This window comes from Sinocyclocheilus anshuiensis, unplaced genomic scaffold (genome assembly GCF_001515605.1).
Source record: "Sinocyclocheilus anshuiensis isolate Anshui unplaced genomic scaffold, SAMN03320099.WGS_v1.1 scaffold2892, whole genome shotgun sequence".
Taxonomy (NCBI): Eukaryota; Metazoa; Chordata; class Actinopteri; order Cypriniformes; family Cyprinidae; genus Sinocyclocheilus; species Sinocyclocheilus anshuiensis.
Genome location: NW_015555928.1, coordinates 62170 through 79443, shown reverse-complemented (window position 1 = coordinate 79443; position 17274 = coordinate 62170). Strand labels below are relative to the sequence as shown.

The following is a 17274-nucleotide window of genomic DNA, read 5'->3' as shown; positions in this document are numbered from 1 at the left end:
GAGACTTTAGAGACTTTAGTCTTTGCAAATTTACAGATCTTCTTTATGCACCAAGAGCTTGTAACACTCAAGAAAAATTGAAATTGCATCATATGACCCCTTTAAACAGACACAAAGTTCGCAATTTGTAATACAATACTGACTGTTTTTGCTCAAGTTCGCCAACGAAGTTTCAATCAAAGCCACAGCAGAACTGTTTTGTGTCTCCGAGCAACACAGCGGTTTTTCGATACTGAATGAATCAACGTTTTTCAACGTATCAAGCGAGTCGATGATTCAGTAACCCATTCATAGGCCCTGTTCCAAATAGCACCCTAAACCCTCGCGGTCTTCCTCTGAGTCTGCACTTTTGTGATGTAATGCCGCTTTGACTGTCGGGTAGAAGTCTGCTGCGGAGCTCGCCCCAGTGCGGGCTCGGCAGAAGTGCAGATCAAGGGTGCATAATGGCCGCAAAGGGGGCGCTCGCGAACACCCTTCTGAACACTAAAATGACAAATGGGACACCCTACGGTCTCATGGACTTAACGGACACGTGCACGCGGCGGCCATTGTAAGTCCATAAGACCGCAAGTGCACATGAAGTGTTCCATTTGGGACAGGGCCATAAAGACAGTAGTCACTTGCCTCGTTTTTGAATGAATCAGCCGTTTGAATGAATGACTAATGACTCGCTCATTAAAACAGTCATTTACCGTCATCTACTGGTGGTTTGGTTTCATATTTAAAAGTATTGCATTTTTCCCAACATTTTTAACTTGTATGTTCAAAAATATTTAAAACATTAATCTTATAAAATTATTTATACATTTGAAATTTTGTGGTGTAAATGCATTTATGGCACCTCAGCTTCATTAAACAGTCTGTGTAAATACATCTAATGCCACTTCAGATGCAGCTTCTGTTTCCTCTGCATTGAAAAGATGGAGTTTGTTGATAGTATGCACACTCTAATGTGAACATTCAAATTTGCAAAAATAAATTACTCCACTGCTCACAAAGAGAAGTATGAACATCGATGACAACAGAGTTGCACTGTCCAAAATGTTTGTGGTATAAACGTGCTTTTTTTACTTGAAGCATATGTCTTTTTCCTTTATGTTGTTGTCAGAGTGCACCAGAACGCTTCATTTAGAATTTCATTAAATTCTCAAAAATTTTCTTCTGGGGGGGATGCCCCCAGACCCCGTTACAAGGGTCATATTCCAAACTATGTCACCTTTTTGACCTCTTGTGAGTTTGCAGGTATGATAAATAATACATAGCATTAATCTTTTATAATCTCATTAGATCATTTGGCTTAGATAACCTCAACCAACATTAAAGCTGTTTTACATTATGGTCATGGAAAACTTGAAAATATCAGGGAATTTTTCGTGGAAAGCTGAATGATTGGAAAAGGCGTGGAAATTTCTGTAATAAATGTACAGTTTTCTTAGTTATGCTCTCCTCTTAAATGTTTTGTAGGCTGAAAATTGCTCTTGTGCACAGTAAAATCTGGAAAAATGGCACTCTGCTCATCAGGAAATCTTAAAAGCACACTGGTTACCACTCTTTACCATTTCCATTTATCATAGAGTCTCTAATAATTTGGCAAGTATAAAACAAGCATTTCTTTAGAGCTAGGAGACGGGCAGCAACTTGAGCAAATATACTACGACATTTCATGTAGAGCCAGTTGCAAAAGGAGCAGAAGCATTCTCTTGACTGCTATATCTGCATTCATCTCATGAACACAACATGTAATATGGTGTTTCTGTCCTTATAGGTGTAAAACTTTATAGGGAACACATGGCTGAGGAAGTGCACAGAGCTGAACTCCGTTCTCGTTCTTTGGGCATTAGACTATGCACATCAATCTCATCCATGCTCATCCAATTCTTCCTGAAGATTTTCAACACCATGAGAAGAATGCACAACAAAACCATTGATCCTGAGAACAATTTTCGAGTGATCTATCAGTACACATCCTGTCTGCTGATCACAGTTTTTTTCTGGGCAATAACATTCATGGTGTGTATGGTATCTCTTGTGCATTTTAGCAGTTCTCTTAGTTAGAGGTAATACAGTGAAATACAAAAGTGTTCAAAAGTGTCCAAATACTTTTTGGGGCCACTATATGACAGATAGGGATTTTTTTTCCTATCAAAGCTGCACTTCAGTCATTGAACATATTACTATTGCTAATTCTTAAGGCTCATTAACACTGAGAACTATATGAATATGAAGTTTAAAATGATGAAGACAGAGAAACAATCTTGTTGGAATTTTTTTTCTAGTCGATGAATGATAAAAACATTGACAACCAATCAAAATCATTCCTACTTTAACACATGTATTGCACTTATGTTCATAGAACATATATTAAATGTGTAATATATGTTATAGGTTTTAGTTTTCATTCTTGGTGTGAACAGGCCTTTAGGATTAGGGATATGAACAAACTTTTAACTGTGTATTAAACATAAGGGCTTTTCACACTTGAAATAGTTATCCCAGGGCCATTCTAAACCCAGGTAAACAGAATCCTGGGATATTTTGCTTCACATTTCACACGGTTCAGGATTAAGTTAACAATTTGTGAGTTAACAATTAATCCTGGGTATTCATGAACTGACGTTTCACACTATACATTCCTAAACCCTGGGTTAAAGGGTTAGTTCACCCAAAAATGAAAATTAGCGTGTGTTTTACTCACCCTCGAAGCATCCTAGGTGTATATGACTTTCTTCTTTCAGACGAATTCAGTCTGAGTTATATTAAAAATTGTCCTGGCTATTCCAAGCTCTATTATTGCAGTCAGCTGGTGTTGCAGTTGAACAGTCCACAAGTCGTCAAATAAAGTGCATGAATCCATAATAAAATGTTCCGGGGGGTGATTAGAGGCCTCCTGTAGTGAATACATGCGTTTTCTAAGAAAATTATCCATATTTCAAACGTAATAAACACATTTCTCTCACTTCCGGTATCTGTCATACACGGAAAGCGTTCCGGCGGATGACGCAGGACATATGCGCAGCGCGCGCGCCTCTGAGATGTGCTAGTCTCGCAAGTTTGTTTATAGGAGCAAAGGAAGCAAAGTTTCCTTACTTTAGCAAAGGAAAACCAGTCTACTCTTGGTTTATATCAAAATCCTCTGACATTTTTCTTTACAAATCCTCGGTTTGTACTTCTAATTCGTGACCGGCGTTTTGTTTTGTTCTCTCTCCGCATTCATTACTAATCACGCAACACCGACGTCTTACATCATCCGCCGGAACGGCTTCCGTGTATGACAGATACATAAAACACAGGCTAATTTTTATTTTTGGGTGAACTAACCCTTTAACTTTCTTATATACATTTTTGTGGTGTCGGTATCATTGATTGGATGAAAGCAACCCATGACCTGTTTACAGGCTCTAGCTTTGTGCATTCTCAATAGGCTATATTGCTGACTGTACTATCAAGCAGGGCTTGAAAACGAAAAAAAAATTCAATCGGTTCACTCCGAGTAGAATCGATATTTTAACGTTTCTGTTCCTGCGTCCCTCTGTATTATTACCGTTCCGAAACTGGTTCGGGTAGAAGAAATACCGGTTAATAACGTTATTTTATTTTTTTTTGCCTATAATAATAATAATAATAATAATAATAATAATAAAGTACAGCGTTTTCCTTACTCAAAAAGAAAAAGAAAAAAAAACAGGAAGAGATCAGGTAACTTTATAGCCTATAACCCGCTGCGCTTAGTCACAGCCAATACAGCCTCATCTTTTCTAGATTTTGTCCAAATGTAGGCTACTAAACAAAAGAAAAACTAAACAAAAGGAAAAAAATCTATCAACACTTTAAAGACATTAAAGTATTTTTAAGATATTTAAAAATGTTTGCTGCATTGTTTAAAAAACGCTACTTGTATAAGATTGCGTTTTGAGAGTGAAAAAAACAAGTCGTGTATAGGCTCACGTCGCATTTTATTAGGCCTATTACATTCAGAAATAATGTAGGCTAAAATGCCGGTAGGCTAAAGCAAAATGTTTACACACATTATAAACACAGTTATTAGTTTCTCTCCACAACAGATCCTCTAAAGTTAAGGCTATAAAAACGTCAGTCCAAAAACAAATTAATTTAAGGTGAAACTGATGCCTACCTCTCTCATTCGGCACGAATCCAAATGTTTCCATATTCGCGACATATCTGGATGCTTTAATATGATTTATTATAGGCTAGGCTTTTTTTTTTCGACGTAAAACATCATCCTTACATCGGCTATATCAACACAGTGAGGCGCTGTTCACGCTGAACACAACAAATTTTGTACAACGGAGCAGTGTAACTTTTTATTTGTTTCTTTAACTGTATTTTATTTTGATAATGAACAGGCTGCAATGTTGCAAAAATATTTTGTGTGTGCGCGTGAGGCGCCGGCGCGATGGTCATACCAATGCTGGTTGGTTATACAGATAGAAGCAAGACATTATTCAAAACTGTAAAGCTTTTGCAAAATAAAGAAATCTACTTTCTGCTGTCTCGTTTTCCTTTCCGAGAACTTTGGAATGCGTCACAATTAACCGTGTAACTCAGCACATTTTTTTCGTTCGTTTTGTTAATCTGTCAATGATTTAAAGTGCCCCCATGAAATCAAAATTAAAGTTTTTTGGGTGTTAGTATCAATATGTTAGTCTTAAGGTTATCTATAAGGCACTGTGCTCCAAAACAGTGACAAAATTCGCATTTAGAAGATATAAGCATTCAAAGCTTGCAGTTCGTCACTTCCGCCAAAACAGCTCAACGATTTTTTTGACATCATATCGTACTTCAGCTTTTCATCAAATTTTCTGTCCAATCAAATGCTCTTTAGAATCCGAAGTGCCCGCCCCCTACACTATAAAATAGACGCTGAAGCCGCGGCTGAAATCGGTCACTTGTCCACAGAATTAGAATTTTCTGTACAGTGAATGGCACGTAGTGCACTATATAGGGGCCGGAGAACGATTCAACATCAACACAGAGTAACGCTGCGTGTTTCTAAGCATTTCAGGGGATCTTTAAGTGAAATATATTTTGTGTATATGCCTATATTCCTTTTTATGTAAGCCTATAGTTTTATTCTGTTTTCTCCATTCACAGAAGCGCTGCAGGTGCGTGTGATTTGTTAAATCCTTTTTACACTATCCTCGGATAAACTCTAACGCCGGTGCATTGCCATTGCGACTTACCTATGATGAGTTCACAGCTGAGCAGGCATTTCACTCGTTGGATGCGTCAGCATCACATTTGCATAGGCCATACTACTGGAATTCGTGATTGGTTGACAGCAAATTTCAAATATTAAATGGAACGATAAAATAACATTATTAACCAGTTAATGCCCATTTCAAATGTTTGATTCTGTTCGGAACTATAAAATTTGATTTAGTTTCTGTTTCTGGTTCTGTTCCTGTCAAAATTTCGTTCGTTTCCAGTTTTCGTTCCTTGAACTGGTTCAGAGCCCTGCTATCAAGTTTTTCCTGAATGGACTTTTCGGACTATAAAAGGTCTGATTGAAGTGTTTTATGTCACCATTCGCTATTTTTGCCCCCAAACACTGAAACAACTTTTTATACAACAAGCGGTGTTTTTGTGACTGTCCAGTACATGTGAATATGAGGTACGCGATTGGTTTGCTGTCGGTTGCTAAGCAACTAGTCAGAACATTTTAAAACATTGTAATTAATTTACACTGCACACATTTGGCACCGCAATGCAAGGGTAACACTGCAAAAGGACTGCTAACCCTGATCCGGAGCAAGTGTAAAATTACAAGTGTGAAACGTGTATTAACCATGGGTTAAAAGTGAGTTTAGAACAATGATAACCCTAGGTAAGCACAGTGTGAAAAGCCCTATAATGGTTCATTAAAAACTCTTCAGACTTTTTTGAATTTGTGTTTATTTCAAGCTAATTATTACATGCAGTTACGCTGTCTGTTGTACAGGTTCTTACTCCAGAGGATGTTTAATTGTAATTGTCATCAATTACTGACAAAAACACTAAATATAAAAAAAGGCTATCATCTCTTTTTCTCTCTCTGTAGCCCACTGTGTTTGATGTTGACTATTATTTATTCTTGCTCACAATGGTTGTTGAGTTCCTTCAGATAATTGAGGTGAGCCAAAGATGATATATGATTTAAATTCAATTTAAGATTATTCCACTAACATAACACAAACATGCATTACAGCTGAGATACTATAAGGATGATGGAACTTAATTCTCCCACATTTCTTTCAGATCATCCTGAAGTTTCGCATTTGTTATTATGATGATAGTGGAACCTATATTTCAGAATACAGATCAACGTCCCATAACTACATGAAGAGGAAAGTGGGATTTGTCTTTGATATGGTCTTTTCATTTCCATATGGCCTTATAATATTTCACCAGATGAAAAAAGATCCGGCAACATTCTTGCCTATGATTATTTATGTCCGGATTGCTCACTTGCCACGCATTATTTCACTATTAGTGTTTATGCGGAGAGAAGAACAATCATTAACAAATAAGTATGTCTTTTAGTGATATTTGTCCATTAACCTGATTTACATTAATTACTTGTATTTTCCTAAAATATTGCATTATAGTACATTTTTCATTTGCAAAACAGTCACATTTGCCCTTTTTTTCTTGTTTTTTTTTGTGTTTTCAGTCTTCTGTGGATTAGGATGATCAAGTACTTTGTACATTCCTTCCTCTTTGTCCACTGTGCAGCAGTTCTCTGCATTTCATTTGTTGACAGTCATGGAATAATGTCATGGGTTGCTGAAACAGGTGAGGGAAAAATATATAAAAACATAAGATGATTGAAAGGAGTCAGCTCATGAGGAATCACAGTTTAAAAACATACTGAACTCAAATGTGGAAAATGCTCATAAAAATTTAATTACTTGGGATGTGCTGTATCTGCTGTTGTCTCACACTACTTAGGCCACAGATTCAGATCATGGTGTGTCCATTATTGTCCCACTGCACAGGCTGGAGACAAAGAACAAGGAGTGTCTGATGAAAGGGTACATTTATCCATTTCCAATGAGGAGGAGATTGCAATTTGGTGCTTTTTCATTCCAGTGCTACGACTGACTGTTGGCATCAGAGGTGGCAAACAGTGTGGCCCACCCCTCTGTTCCCTGTGGAACTTATTGGAATAATCTAAAGGCCCTTTCACACTGATTGCGTAACTTTGGTGCAAAGGTTTTAGTTCCGTGCTCGGTTCGCACTCTGTGTGAAAGTACCTTTTGTCATTGATTCACATCAAGCTCAATGTGAAACGACCTTAAAGCACACAGTTAGAACAATGTCTTTAAATTTCTACCAATAAGAAGAATACTTACATCTGAGAGATGTAAGTGTCCTGAGCACCTTTTCATGGTGCCATCTTTATCATCCTTGGGAAAGTGCTGTTTTACACCCTGACAAGATGTGTTCCATGGTGCCCCACTCTTCACAAAGCTTACATAGTGGATCCACCCTCAATCCCCACTTATGCAAATTTGTTTGTAGTTGAAGCTGTTCTGACCTTATGTACAAGCCTACTGAAGTGAAACATGGGGGAATTCCCAGCCACCTTCAGAGGTACCTGATCCTCCTCTCCACTCCCTCCACACTTGTCATAGGGATCTCATACACAGTCAACAGCCACATAAGTCTCGACAGCAGTCCGTGTTGGTGGATCCATACTTTGAATTTCCCTGTAGAATTTTTCAACCTCCTCAGCCATTCCTCTGTATGCTTTTCAGTGTGGGTGATATTATTTCCTGATTACCATACACCAGGATTTCTTTAGCTTAAAGGGGTCATCGGATGCCCATTTTGGACGGATGCACAAGTTGATATGATTCTTTAGGGTCTTAATTAAAAGTCTAGTCGGCGCCGATAGCCTCGTGGTTAGTGCGTCGACATATAGCGCAACTGGGCTCACAGCGACCCGAGTTCGATTCCTGTCTCGAGGTCCTTTGCTGATCCTGCTCCCCTTTCTCCACCCAATACTTTCCTGTCATCTATCCACTGTCCTCTCAAAATAAAAAGGCACAAAAAGCCCATAAACATATAATTTAAAAAAGTCTATAACATACTTTAGTTAAAATTTATCAATGGTAGTGTAAAACAACACCCCTTTTACCTTGTCAAAAACAGCTCTGTTCACAGCAGGCCATTTCAGTGCATGTCCCTTTAAATGCTAATGAGCTCTGCTCACCCCACCCCTCTCTTCTGTGGGGTGATGAGCCATTCTCATGAGACTATAAACTTTAGCCGCATTTAGTCATGGAACTTGCTAACTAGCACATTATAAGGAAAGGTGATTTGCAAAGATTCATAAAAAACGTATACTCACTGCTTCTGTAGGTGAATGATCCGTGCAGACATAGATGCATTTAGGTAGATTGGGGGCACATTCCCTTCAAAAACAAAAGTAATCCACTGCGTCTTCAGCGGCTCAGATGTCAGGAGTAAATGATGACTGCTATGTTCATTATTACATCCTACAAAAAAAACACCTCAATCGCTTAGGAGACATTCTTGTCTACTCCTGCTCTGGCATCGAAACACCGCTCATTCAGGGTGGGTCTATGCTTAAACGGCCATGTCAGTCAACAATCGTGGGAGGGGCCTGTGCAAAACTACGTCATTCTGCCAAGAATCTCAGAAAAGCCTGATCTGAGAAAGTGATCATTATTATTGGGGATTTAAAAAAAAAAAGCACTGGGTGGATTTTTATCATTATAGGGTGGATGTGTACACACACTGCCAACACACATTTATGTTCAAACAACATGTAAAAGGGAATTTAGTATCCGATGACCCCTTTAATCCTCATTCTGGCCCATGTTGCCATATGGTCAAGACCTGTCAATACCCACCTTGCCTCCACATAGGTTGTGGTTGTTACGGTAAGATCATCCATGAAACCTCTTATTGAGGGTTGTCAGATTCCCGATTCCATTCTTGGTCCTCAGGTCTCTTTCCAAGCAGCTGTTACAAGGAGATTCATTCCCATAATGAAGAGGATAGAGGAGATTGTGCATCCAGTCACAATTCCCTTTTCCAGGTCTTGCCGCTGGGTTGTAAACTGCGCTGTTTTGAACCATGACTGGATGCCTCTGAAATAGCTGGTGATCATTCCCTTGATGGACAGTGGGATATGGTAGTGGTCCAATGCTGCATATATGGGGGCATGAGGGACTGATCTGTATGCATTGGCCAAATCTAACCAGACCACTGTCAGGTCACCTTTGTTTGCTTTAGCCTCTCGGATCATCTGATTGAGGACTCCGGTGTTGCCCCAGACACCAAGAGAATCCTGGGATCCCACCTTTCTGGATAAAGTTGTCAATGTATCCATTCTCTATCATATAGGAGGTAATCATTTTAGTCAACACTGAAAATAATATTTTTTCTTCTACAGAGAAAAGTGAAATTGTTCTGAATTGGCTAATGGTTGAGGAATTTTCTTCCTTTGTCACAAAGCAGCCCTCCACTTTCTTCCAGCATGTTGGAATGGTGCCCTTCTTCCAAACTCTATTGAGCAGTTTCCACAGCCTCTGAAGGAACAGCGCCCACTTCTGGAATGCCTTGTATGGTATATCGCTTGTGTTGAGCTTTTTCCTGGATGTATTAAATGTATGGATGTTTGGGTTGGCACCCAGATGTTGATTTTTAAATGTGTCGCAATGGAAACTGCTCTTCATCTCTAGGGCTAGTCAGGCTCCTGGATTTTACTTCACCCAAAAGAGATCTGATGAACCTGAAAGGGTCTTTAACAAACTGAGCTCTTTTGTTCTCCCTCTCCTTCCTCTGTTTCCGAGTTCTTTATGCCCTCTGAAACCTGCAGAGAAGTTCCCGGAGTTGACCTGTCAGATCTTTAATGCCTTCCCTTTCATTGACAGGGCCTCTTTTAAACTGTTTATTGAGAGCTTTAATTTCTTTCCTCAAGTGGCGAATTTTCTTTTCTCTTCTGCTTAGCTGCTGTTACATGCACCTGTGCCCCTTCTTTCTACACTTGATGTATAGTAAGTCATTTAGTGTTCTTACAGTTCTTTCCGCAATGAGAATTTACTTCCAATACCTCTCCAATTAATGTTTTTTGGGTGAGCCATTTCTGTGTCCAAAAATCATTCCTGGCCGTTAAAATTAGGTCCGTCCTGTTGACCTTCTCATCCTCCCTCCCTCTAGGGAGACTCTGGGGGCATTGCCCATTACTGGTTGCTGTAGCTTGATTTGTGCCCTCTTGCGAGTGCTGTGCATAAGGTAGCTGGCCTCATACACCTACATCAATCTTTCTTGGAGATCCTCGGTCTTTCCACTGTCACCAAACGTCCTTGGTTACCATCCAGACTTCCTAGAAAGTCGTTGGTTGCCCAGAAATTCACAAGAATACTTAAATCTGAGAGATGCTTCTCTTACATTCACCTTGCATGTATGTAGCCTTGGCCAGAAGGAGCTGATATCATCAGACAGTGTCCAACACTCCTTGAGCGTTTTGACCCTGAACTGTAACACCCTTGTTGGGTCGGCAGTGATTACAGCCAAATCTCTGCCCATCTTCTCCTGGATTCCAGTTTTGCTTCTCTCTCCTATTCCATACAGTGGCGGCTCATTGGGGGAGGTAGGGGAGGCACAGCTTCCCCAAAATTTTGAGGTGAAAATGGGAGGAGGACGATTTAATGTTCATTTCAGTTCCTGTCTCAGAATGTGTATTTTTTGTTTGTAATTTCACAGCTGTAATACCATAACATGTTACTGAAGTTGGAAAGCGCTGCTTTTCAATCGCAAATATGCAGAATCTGCTGATGTAATTACAACCGCTAAATGATAGAGAAGGGGAGGGGGAGGTAAAAAAAAATTAGCCAATCACCATTGGGTGTTCACTTTCACCGCTGAGGAGTGTTGAGAAAAGAAACTTCGCAGGGGAGGCTGGCCTCCCTTCTGGTATATCAACCAATCATCATAGAGACGTAAATTACATGATATTAGTTTGAACGTCTCCCGCTGCGTTGATAAGTTCTTATGATGAGTAGCGATATTGAATATTTGATCGCCAACAGATTTACCAACCTGTCATTCAAACAGTATATATACAAATTAAAAATAAAGGGAGAACATGCCTAAGCTGGATATAGGCTACAGCAGTCGGCTTAATTAAATGGCACAACAGGCAGCTCTCTTTTAACACAGACTTTTAAGAAGGGATGGATGTTTGCTTCAAGTGATAGGCCAGGTAAGTGAAATTATATTATCTTGCTGTATGCGTGTCATTTTCTTTACACTTTCTGACTAAAAGCAACCAAAAAGCCATTTTAAAGTGGTCAAGAAAATAATAATAATAATCGGCAGGGATCCCCAGACCAATACAATGAGTGTGCCTCCTCTATTTTAAAACCCATGAGCCGCCACTGATTCCATAACCAACAAGAGGCTCTTTCTGCTGCCTCCCCCATCCTGTGGATTGCTACTTTTTTTCTCCTTTCCTTTTAGTCCAATTGCTGTGAACCTTGTCCATACCTACTGGGCCAGGAATCCTCTACCGTCAACATCTATTGGAAACAGCCATGGCTGCCACCCATTCTCCTGACAGTTTTGCAAAGGATCTTGATATCTTCAAAGTCTTGGTGGCATCCTTCTTCCCATTGGACTGTATGTATGATCAATATGATCTTCTTTGCCTCATCAGACCACAGAACCACATCACGTATGGGTTGTCAGGTCTACTTGGGGGAATTGCAGTCTTCCTCCCAGATTTACTCCCATCTCCAGTGCCTGGGCCTTTTGTAATGCTGTAGGTTGTTACATTACTTCTCAAATCACCACCAAAATACCATTGACAAGTTTTTTCAGAATACATAAGGGCTTTTCACTCTTTAAATAGTTAAACCGAGGCTATTCTAAACCCTGGATAAATTAAATTCTGGCTTATCTTGTTTAACATTTCACATTGTTCATAATTTACCTGGGGCTAACAGTTAATCCTAGGTATTCAAAAACTGATGATTAACATTGTACATTCCTAAACCCTGGGTTAATGCTCTTACTTGCATATTTGCAGTGGGTTATTAATTGGATGAACACAGCATGTAAAGAGTTTACATAAAGGCTCTAGTATTGTGGATCTGTACATTACAAACTGTACTATCAAGTACTCCAATTACAGTTTTTTTCGGTCACCATTTGACATTTTTCCTCTCAAATGCAGAAACTGCTGTTTATACAACACAGTGTTTGTGTGACTGTCCAAAGCATGTGAATATGAGGCAAGTTGCTGAGTGTCTGTTGCTAAACATCTACAGTAGTTGTAACATTCTAATGCTGCCTCTCTGCACAGACAGAACGAGCGGTGCGAATGACGGAATCTCCAGGTTGTAAAATCTGGCAAAGGTGTCCTGTGAAGACCATCCTGCTGCCAGACAAATATCCTGAAATCGACATACCTTTAGCCCAAGCCCACGACGAAGCCATTTTTCTCGTGGAGTGGGCATGTATTCCCCATGGACAGGCATCGTTCTTAGAAGCATACGCCAACGCGATCACTTCCACAATCCAATGTGACAGCTTCTGTTTCGACACTGGCAGTTCTTTGATATGGCCCCGAAACATGTAAACAGCTGCTCCGCCAGTCTGAAATGACTAGTCCTCTCCAGATAAGCTCGCAGAGCACGAACTGGGCATAGTGGGTGTGTCGCTGGCTCCGAATCCTGAGGAGCAAACTCATCTAGGATGATGACCTGCACTCTAAACGACGTAGAAAGCATTTTAGGCACATACCCCCGTCTAGCCTGCAGTTTAACCATACAGTCATCCTTACTGAACTCCATACACACAGTGCTCGTAGACAGTGCGTGTAAGTCACCCACCCTCTTACCAAATGCCAAAGCGAGTAAAAGCGCCATCTTGAACGAGAGCACCTTCAACTCTGCTGAGAGCAGGGGCTCAAAGGGTGGCTTGGAAAGTGCACTGAGCACTAAGGACAGATCCCACACTGGTACCATATTAGGGCGAAAGGGATGCAACCTCCGCACTCCTCTTAAAAAGCCCATCACCAGATGATGATTTCCAACCGAATGATCACTGAGAGGCAAATGGAAAGCTGAAATAGCAGCCACATACACTTTTAGAGTAGATGGCGTGCGTCCAGCATCCAAGCAGTCCTGAAGAAACGATAGAATGACAGACACATCACAGCTGGCTGGATCCTTGTCTTTCATTGCACGCCATGAAGTGAAAACTTTCCATTTCAAACTATACAGGCGTCTGGTAGATGGAACTCTCGCTTCTGCAATTATATCCAAGACTCGCCGAGATACGTTTAGTGTCCGTCCTTCGCGCTGACCTGCCAAACATGCAGGTTCCTTAGCTCTGGCCTGGTGTGCCACACCGAGCACTTTGCCTGAGATAAAAGATCTCTTATCTCACCCTGACTGGGCCACCTTGGACAGCATGTCCGCGCCACAGTTCTGACTGCCGGAAACATGTACTGCTCGAATCGACAGAAGGTCTGTGTCTGCCCAAAGATCATGAACGAATACCTCCCTGATAGTTGATATATGATACCACCGTCGTGTTGTCTGTCTGAACCAGGACGTGTCGATCCTTTACCAGTGGAAGAAAGCCTTGCAAAGCTAAAAATACTGCCTTCAACTCTAGGCAGTTTATATGCCACTTCGCTTGTGCACTTATCCAAGTGCCGTAAGCCGGTCAGCCATCGAAAAGGGCTCCCCAGCCCATCAATTACGTATCCGTAGTAGGGATGTGCGATATATATCGTCTGCGATAATATCGTAATTGTTTTAACAATGTGTGATTTGACATTATTGAGTATTTTGCAAAAACCATTCAAAACATCCCTACAGAGCGCACGCATACATTACGTGAAGTCTAGACTAGTGCGTGTGCGCATTTAGTGTGTTTTCTTTCACTGCATGATTCAGTCTATTAAAATGCATTTAGAATGATCACAAATTCAAGACATGATGGCAGAAAATTTATATATTTATACCACTTCATATAGTTATTCAATTTCACACGAAGAGTGCCGTTTTTCTCCAAAAAATACCATGATTACAAATGTGACATTGAATTCAATAAACAATAAGTTAATTAAGAGACTTACGTTTTAGACAACATATTGCTTGTTTTTGCTCTATTTCGCCAACAAAAATCATCCCGAATACAGCCACAGTGCCGTTTTGGAACAAAATACATGTGTAAATACATCTAAATGCCACTTCAGATGCAGCTTCTGTGTTGATTTAATTTGCTTGGTAACAGCCCAAATGTCTTACTTTGAATTCAGGTTGAATTCCCTGATTAAATGTAAGAATTTGACTCAAAAGATAAATGGACACTTCTAGAAAAAATGGCTTTATAAAAGGTAAAAATGCCCATAACATTTAAAAATCTGTTTAAACTTATTTGAAAAGATTCATTTCTATCAGTATGAACTGACCACCACACAGAATATGAAGAATATTAAAACATTATGAGTCAGCTGTCTTCGGCAGTCCTTAAAGTACCAGCACAATAACACACTCGGCAAAATATCGTCATCGATAAAATCCTAGAAAATAGAGATATTATTTTTTGTCAATATCGCACACCCCTAATCCGTAGTGATGATTTTTTTGTTGACCACTCTGCTCATCGAGACGCCCTGCTCGAACATCCTCGTTTTGAACTAGGGGGTTAGCATCAGCATGCATCTGCGAGTCACCAAGACGCGCAACTGGCCATTCTTCCACGCTCTGCGTGGTACTCTAGATTTCAGCAACAGCTGAAATGGTCTCATATGCAGAAGCCTGAGCTGGCACACTACAACTGCTGCTGCCGCCATACGCCCTAACAGTCTCTGAAAGCATTCCAGAATAACCACTCTCCCCGGTCTGAATGAGGTGAGAGCGCTGACCAAAGACCGTATTAGTTCTTGCGAGAGATGCTCTCTCATCAATCGCGAATCAATATCCATTCCCAAGAATGTGATGTTCTGCGTGGGGTGATGCTTGCTCTTCTGCACATTGATCGTCAGTCCTAGATGCTTCAGGTGTTCTAGAAGCTGACATCTGTGGTTTTCCAGTGTGTCCCGTGACTGGGCTATAACAAGCCATTCGTCCAGATAATTCAGAATGTGAATTCCACTCTGCCTGAGAGGGGAAAGCGCTGTATTTATACACTTTGTGAAAGTTCTCGGAGCCAACGCCAACCCGAACGGGAGAACTTTGAATTGATAAGCTCTGTCCTTGAACACGAATATCAGAAAGCGACTGTGATGAGGGGCTTTGATCTTGATGTGAAAATAGGCGTCTTTTAGGTCCACCGAGATAAACCAGTCCCTGGGCTGAATGTGCACAAGGATCTGTTTCACTGTTATCATTTTGAATGAGCGCTTTGCTAGCGCACGGTTCAGCGGTCTCAATTCCGGAATCAGGTGAAGACCCCCATCCTTTTTGGGGACTAGGATGTAGTGACTGTAAAGGCCACACTCCATAATCTCCGGGGGAACTACTTCTATTGCCTGCTTTGCCAGGAGAGAGCGAATCTCTGCTCACAAAATCAGTGCATCCCTGTCTGGCACATCTGACATCACGCCGCTGAAGCGGAGTGGTATAAACTGAAACATATACCATGTTCAGCATTCTGAAATTCCTGGAAGCGCACGCCACACGTCCATATAGTGAGAGAGGGGTTGAAGTGCCTCGTGACGAGTCCGGGACAGCTCGCTGTCTGATGACGGGGAACCACCCACCACTTGAGGGGTATCGTTGATGTCTTCTGCACTGACTGGTCCACTGGCAGACTGAGAGAGCGTGCGGGGCTTGCGCCCTACAGAGCGCTGTTCGAAAACGGGTCTCTGCTTATAACGTGCAATTGGGAACAATCGTGAGAGGTAAAAGAGCTCTTTTGTTGAACAGTGTTTGGTTTGTGTTTTTGTGCAAACTTTATTGGCAACAAACTGACACATTTCACCCTGTCGTCTGCAACACACGAGAGAACAGGTGGGTGCAACACAGCAAGACGAACTCTCTTGCAAAGCGGCTCGTCATCCGTCTCCCCGGGCAGCCGCTTCCCCCTCAGACCACCCCCCTCAGGAATGCGGCTGTGGGTCTGGCACAACATTTACAGGACAGGGCCCCATCTTCTTAGGATACCGGAACTGCTTCGCTTTCAGTGTCATGGCTGGCTCCGGGTCCATCCTCACGGCCAAGGAAGGAGTAGGCGGCGGTCTTTCGCGCCGTTTTGATCGCTGCGAAGAAGAGGATCTGGAGCGGGGCAGAGGTGCAGTGGACTGATCTCTCTTTGGCAAGAAGTGGCTCATCAAATTTGACTGTTTCTGGGCCTCCAGAAACTTTTCAGAAAATGAGCCCACAGCATCACCGAACAGGCAGAGCGGGGATATGGGCGTGTCCAGCAGCTGAGCTTTCTCCAACTCCCTTATTTCAGTCAGCATCAGCCAAAGATGCCGCTGCAGTGTGACCAGGGACGTTTTAACCATTGGGCTAGGCGGGGCTGAAGCCCCAGGGCCCGAGCAAGGAGGGGGCCCGTGATTGGCTGTGGAGTAGATTGACTGGAGCGCCGATCGCCAAAGCCACCACGACCCCACTTATTAGCGTTGTTATTTAGTTGAGCATTTCCGTAAATTCCATGCATTACCATTTGAGATTGAAACGTAAAGTCTGAATTTGGTTTACCAATCAAATGCATTTATTCTATATTTGACTTTTGAACGATATGCGCAAGTATCTATCAGGTGATTGCTGCCCAGTATGTCTGCCTTCACCTCTCTTCACTTTGTTCTGGAGTAATCTACACAGATTTTTAGGTTAGTTTGATTATTAACTGGATTTATATTGTTTTTGTGTTTGAACAAACTATTTAAGGGTTGGGAGATAATCCGGTAGAAATATATCAATCGTTGATTGAAGCGCGTCATGGCGTAGTCTAAGCTTATCATTCAAACGCATTTTAAGCAGGTTTTAAAACAAATGGTTTATACTGTTCATGGACATTACGCTGCGGGGCAGAATTCATTCTGGTAAATGCGAGCGTTAAAACGGTTTCTACCTGATACGCGCGGCACGCACCTGCTTGTATTACTGACTGAACTTTCGCTCCTTGTGGTTTTCGCTCCTTTTCGCTTCTTAAATGGTCAAATACACATAGTTATGTGTCAAAATGCCCGTCTTTGCGAGTATCCTCTTAAAAACAGTTATTTGTGTCTTGAATGTTAATAGTTAAAGATAAAGCATGTGTTAGGCTATATGAGATCCT

General features: G+C 41.2%; 1 protein-coding gene across 1 annotated transcript in view; it reads left to right on the top strand.

The window, feature by feature from the left end:
• Nucleotides 1-1962: 1962 nt before the first annotated feature.
• LOC107675947 (potassium channel KAT1-like) overlaps nucleotides 1963-17274 on the top strand; it is a 23050-nt gene continuing 7738 nt past the window's right edge. The window contains exons 1-4 of the mRNA XM_016470442.1: nucleotides 1963-2010; nucleotides 6059-6130; nucleotides 6256-6527; nucleotides 6671-6792. Of these exons, the coding sequence (XP_016325928.1) occupies nucleotides 2008-2010; nucleotides 6059-6130; nucleotides 6256-6527; nucleotides 6671-6792 (469 nt within the window). The 5' untranslated portion in view covers nucleotides 1963-2007. The remainder of the gene's footprint in view (nucleotides 2011-6058; nucleotides 6131-6255; nucleotides 6528-6670; nucleotides 6793-17274) is intronic.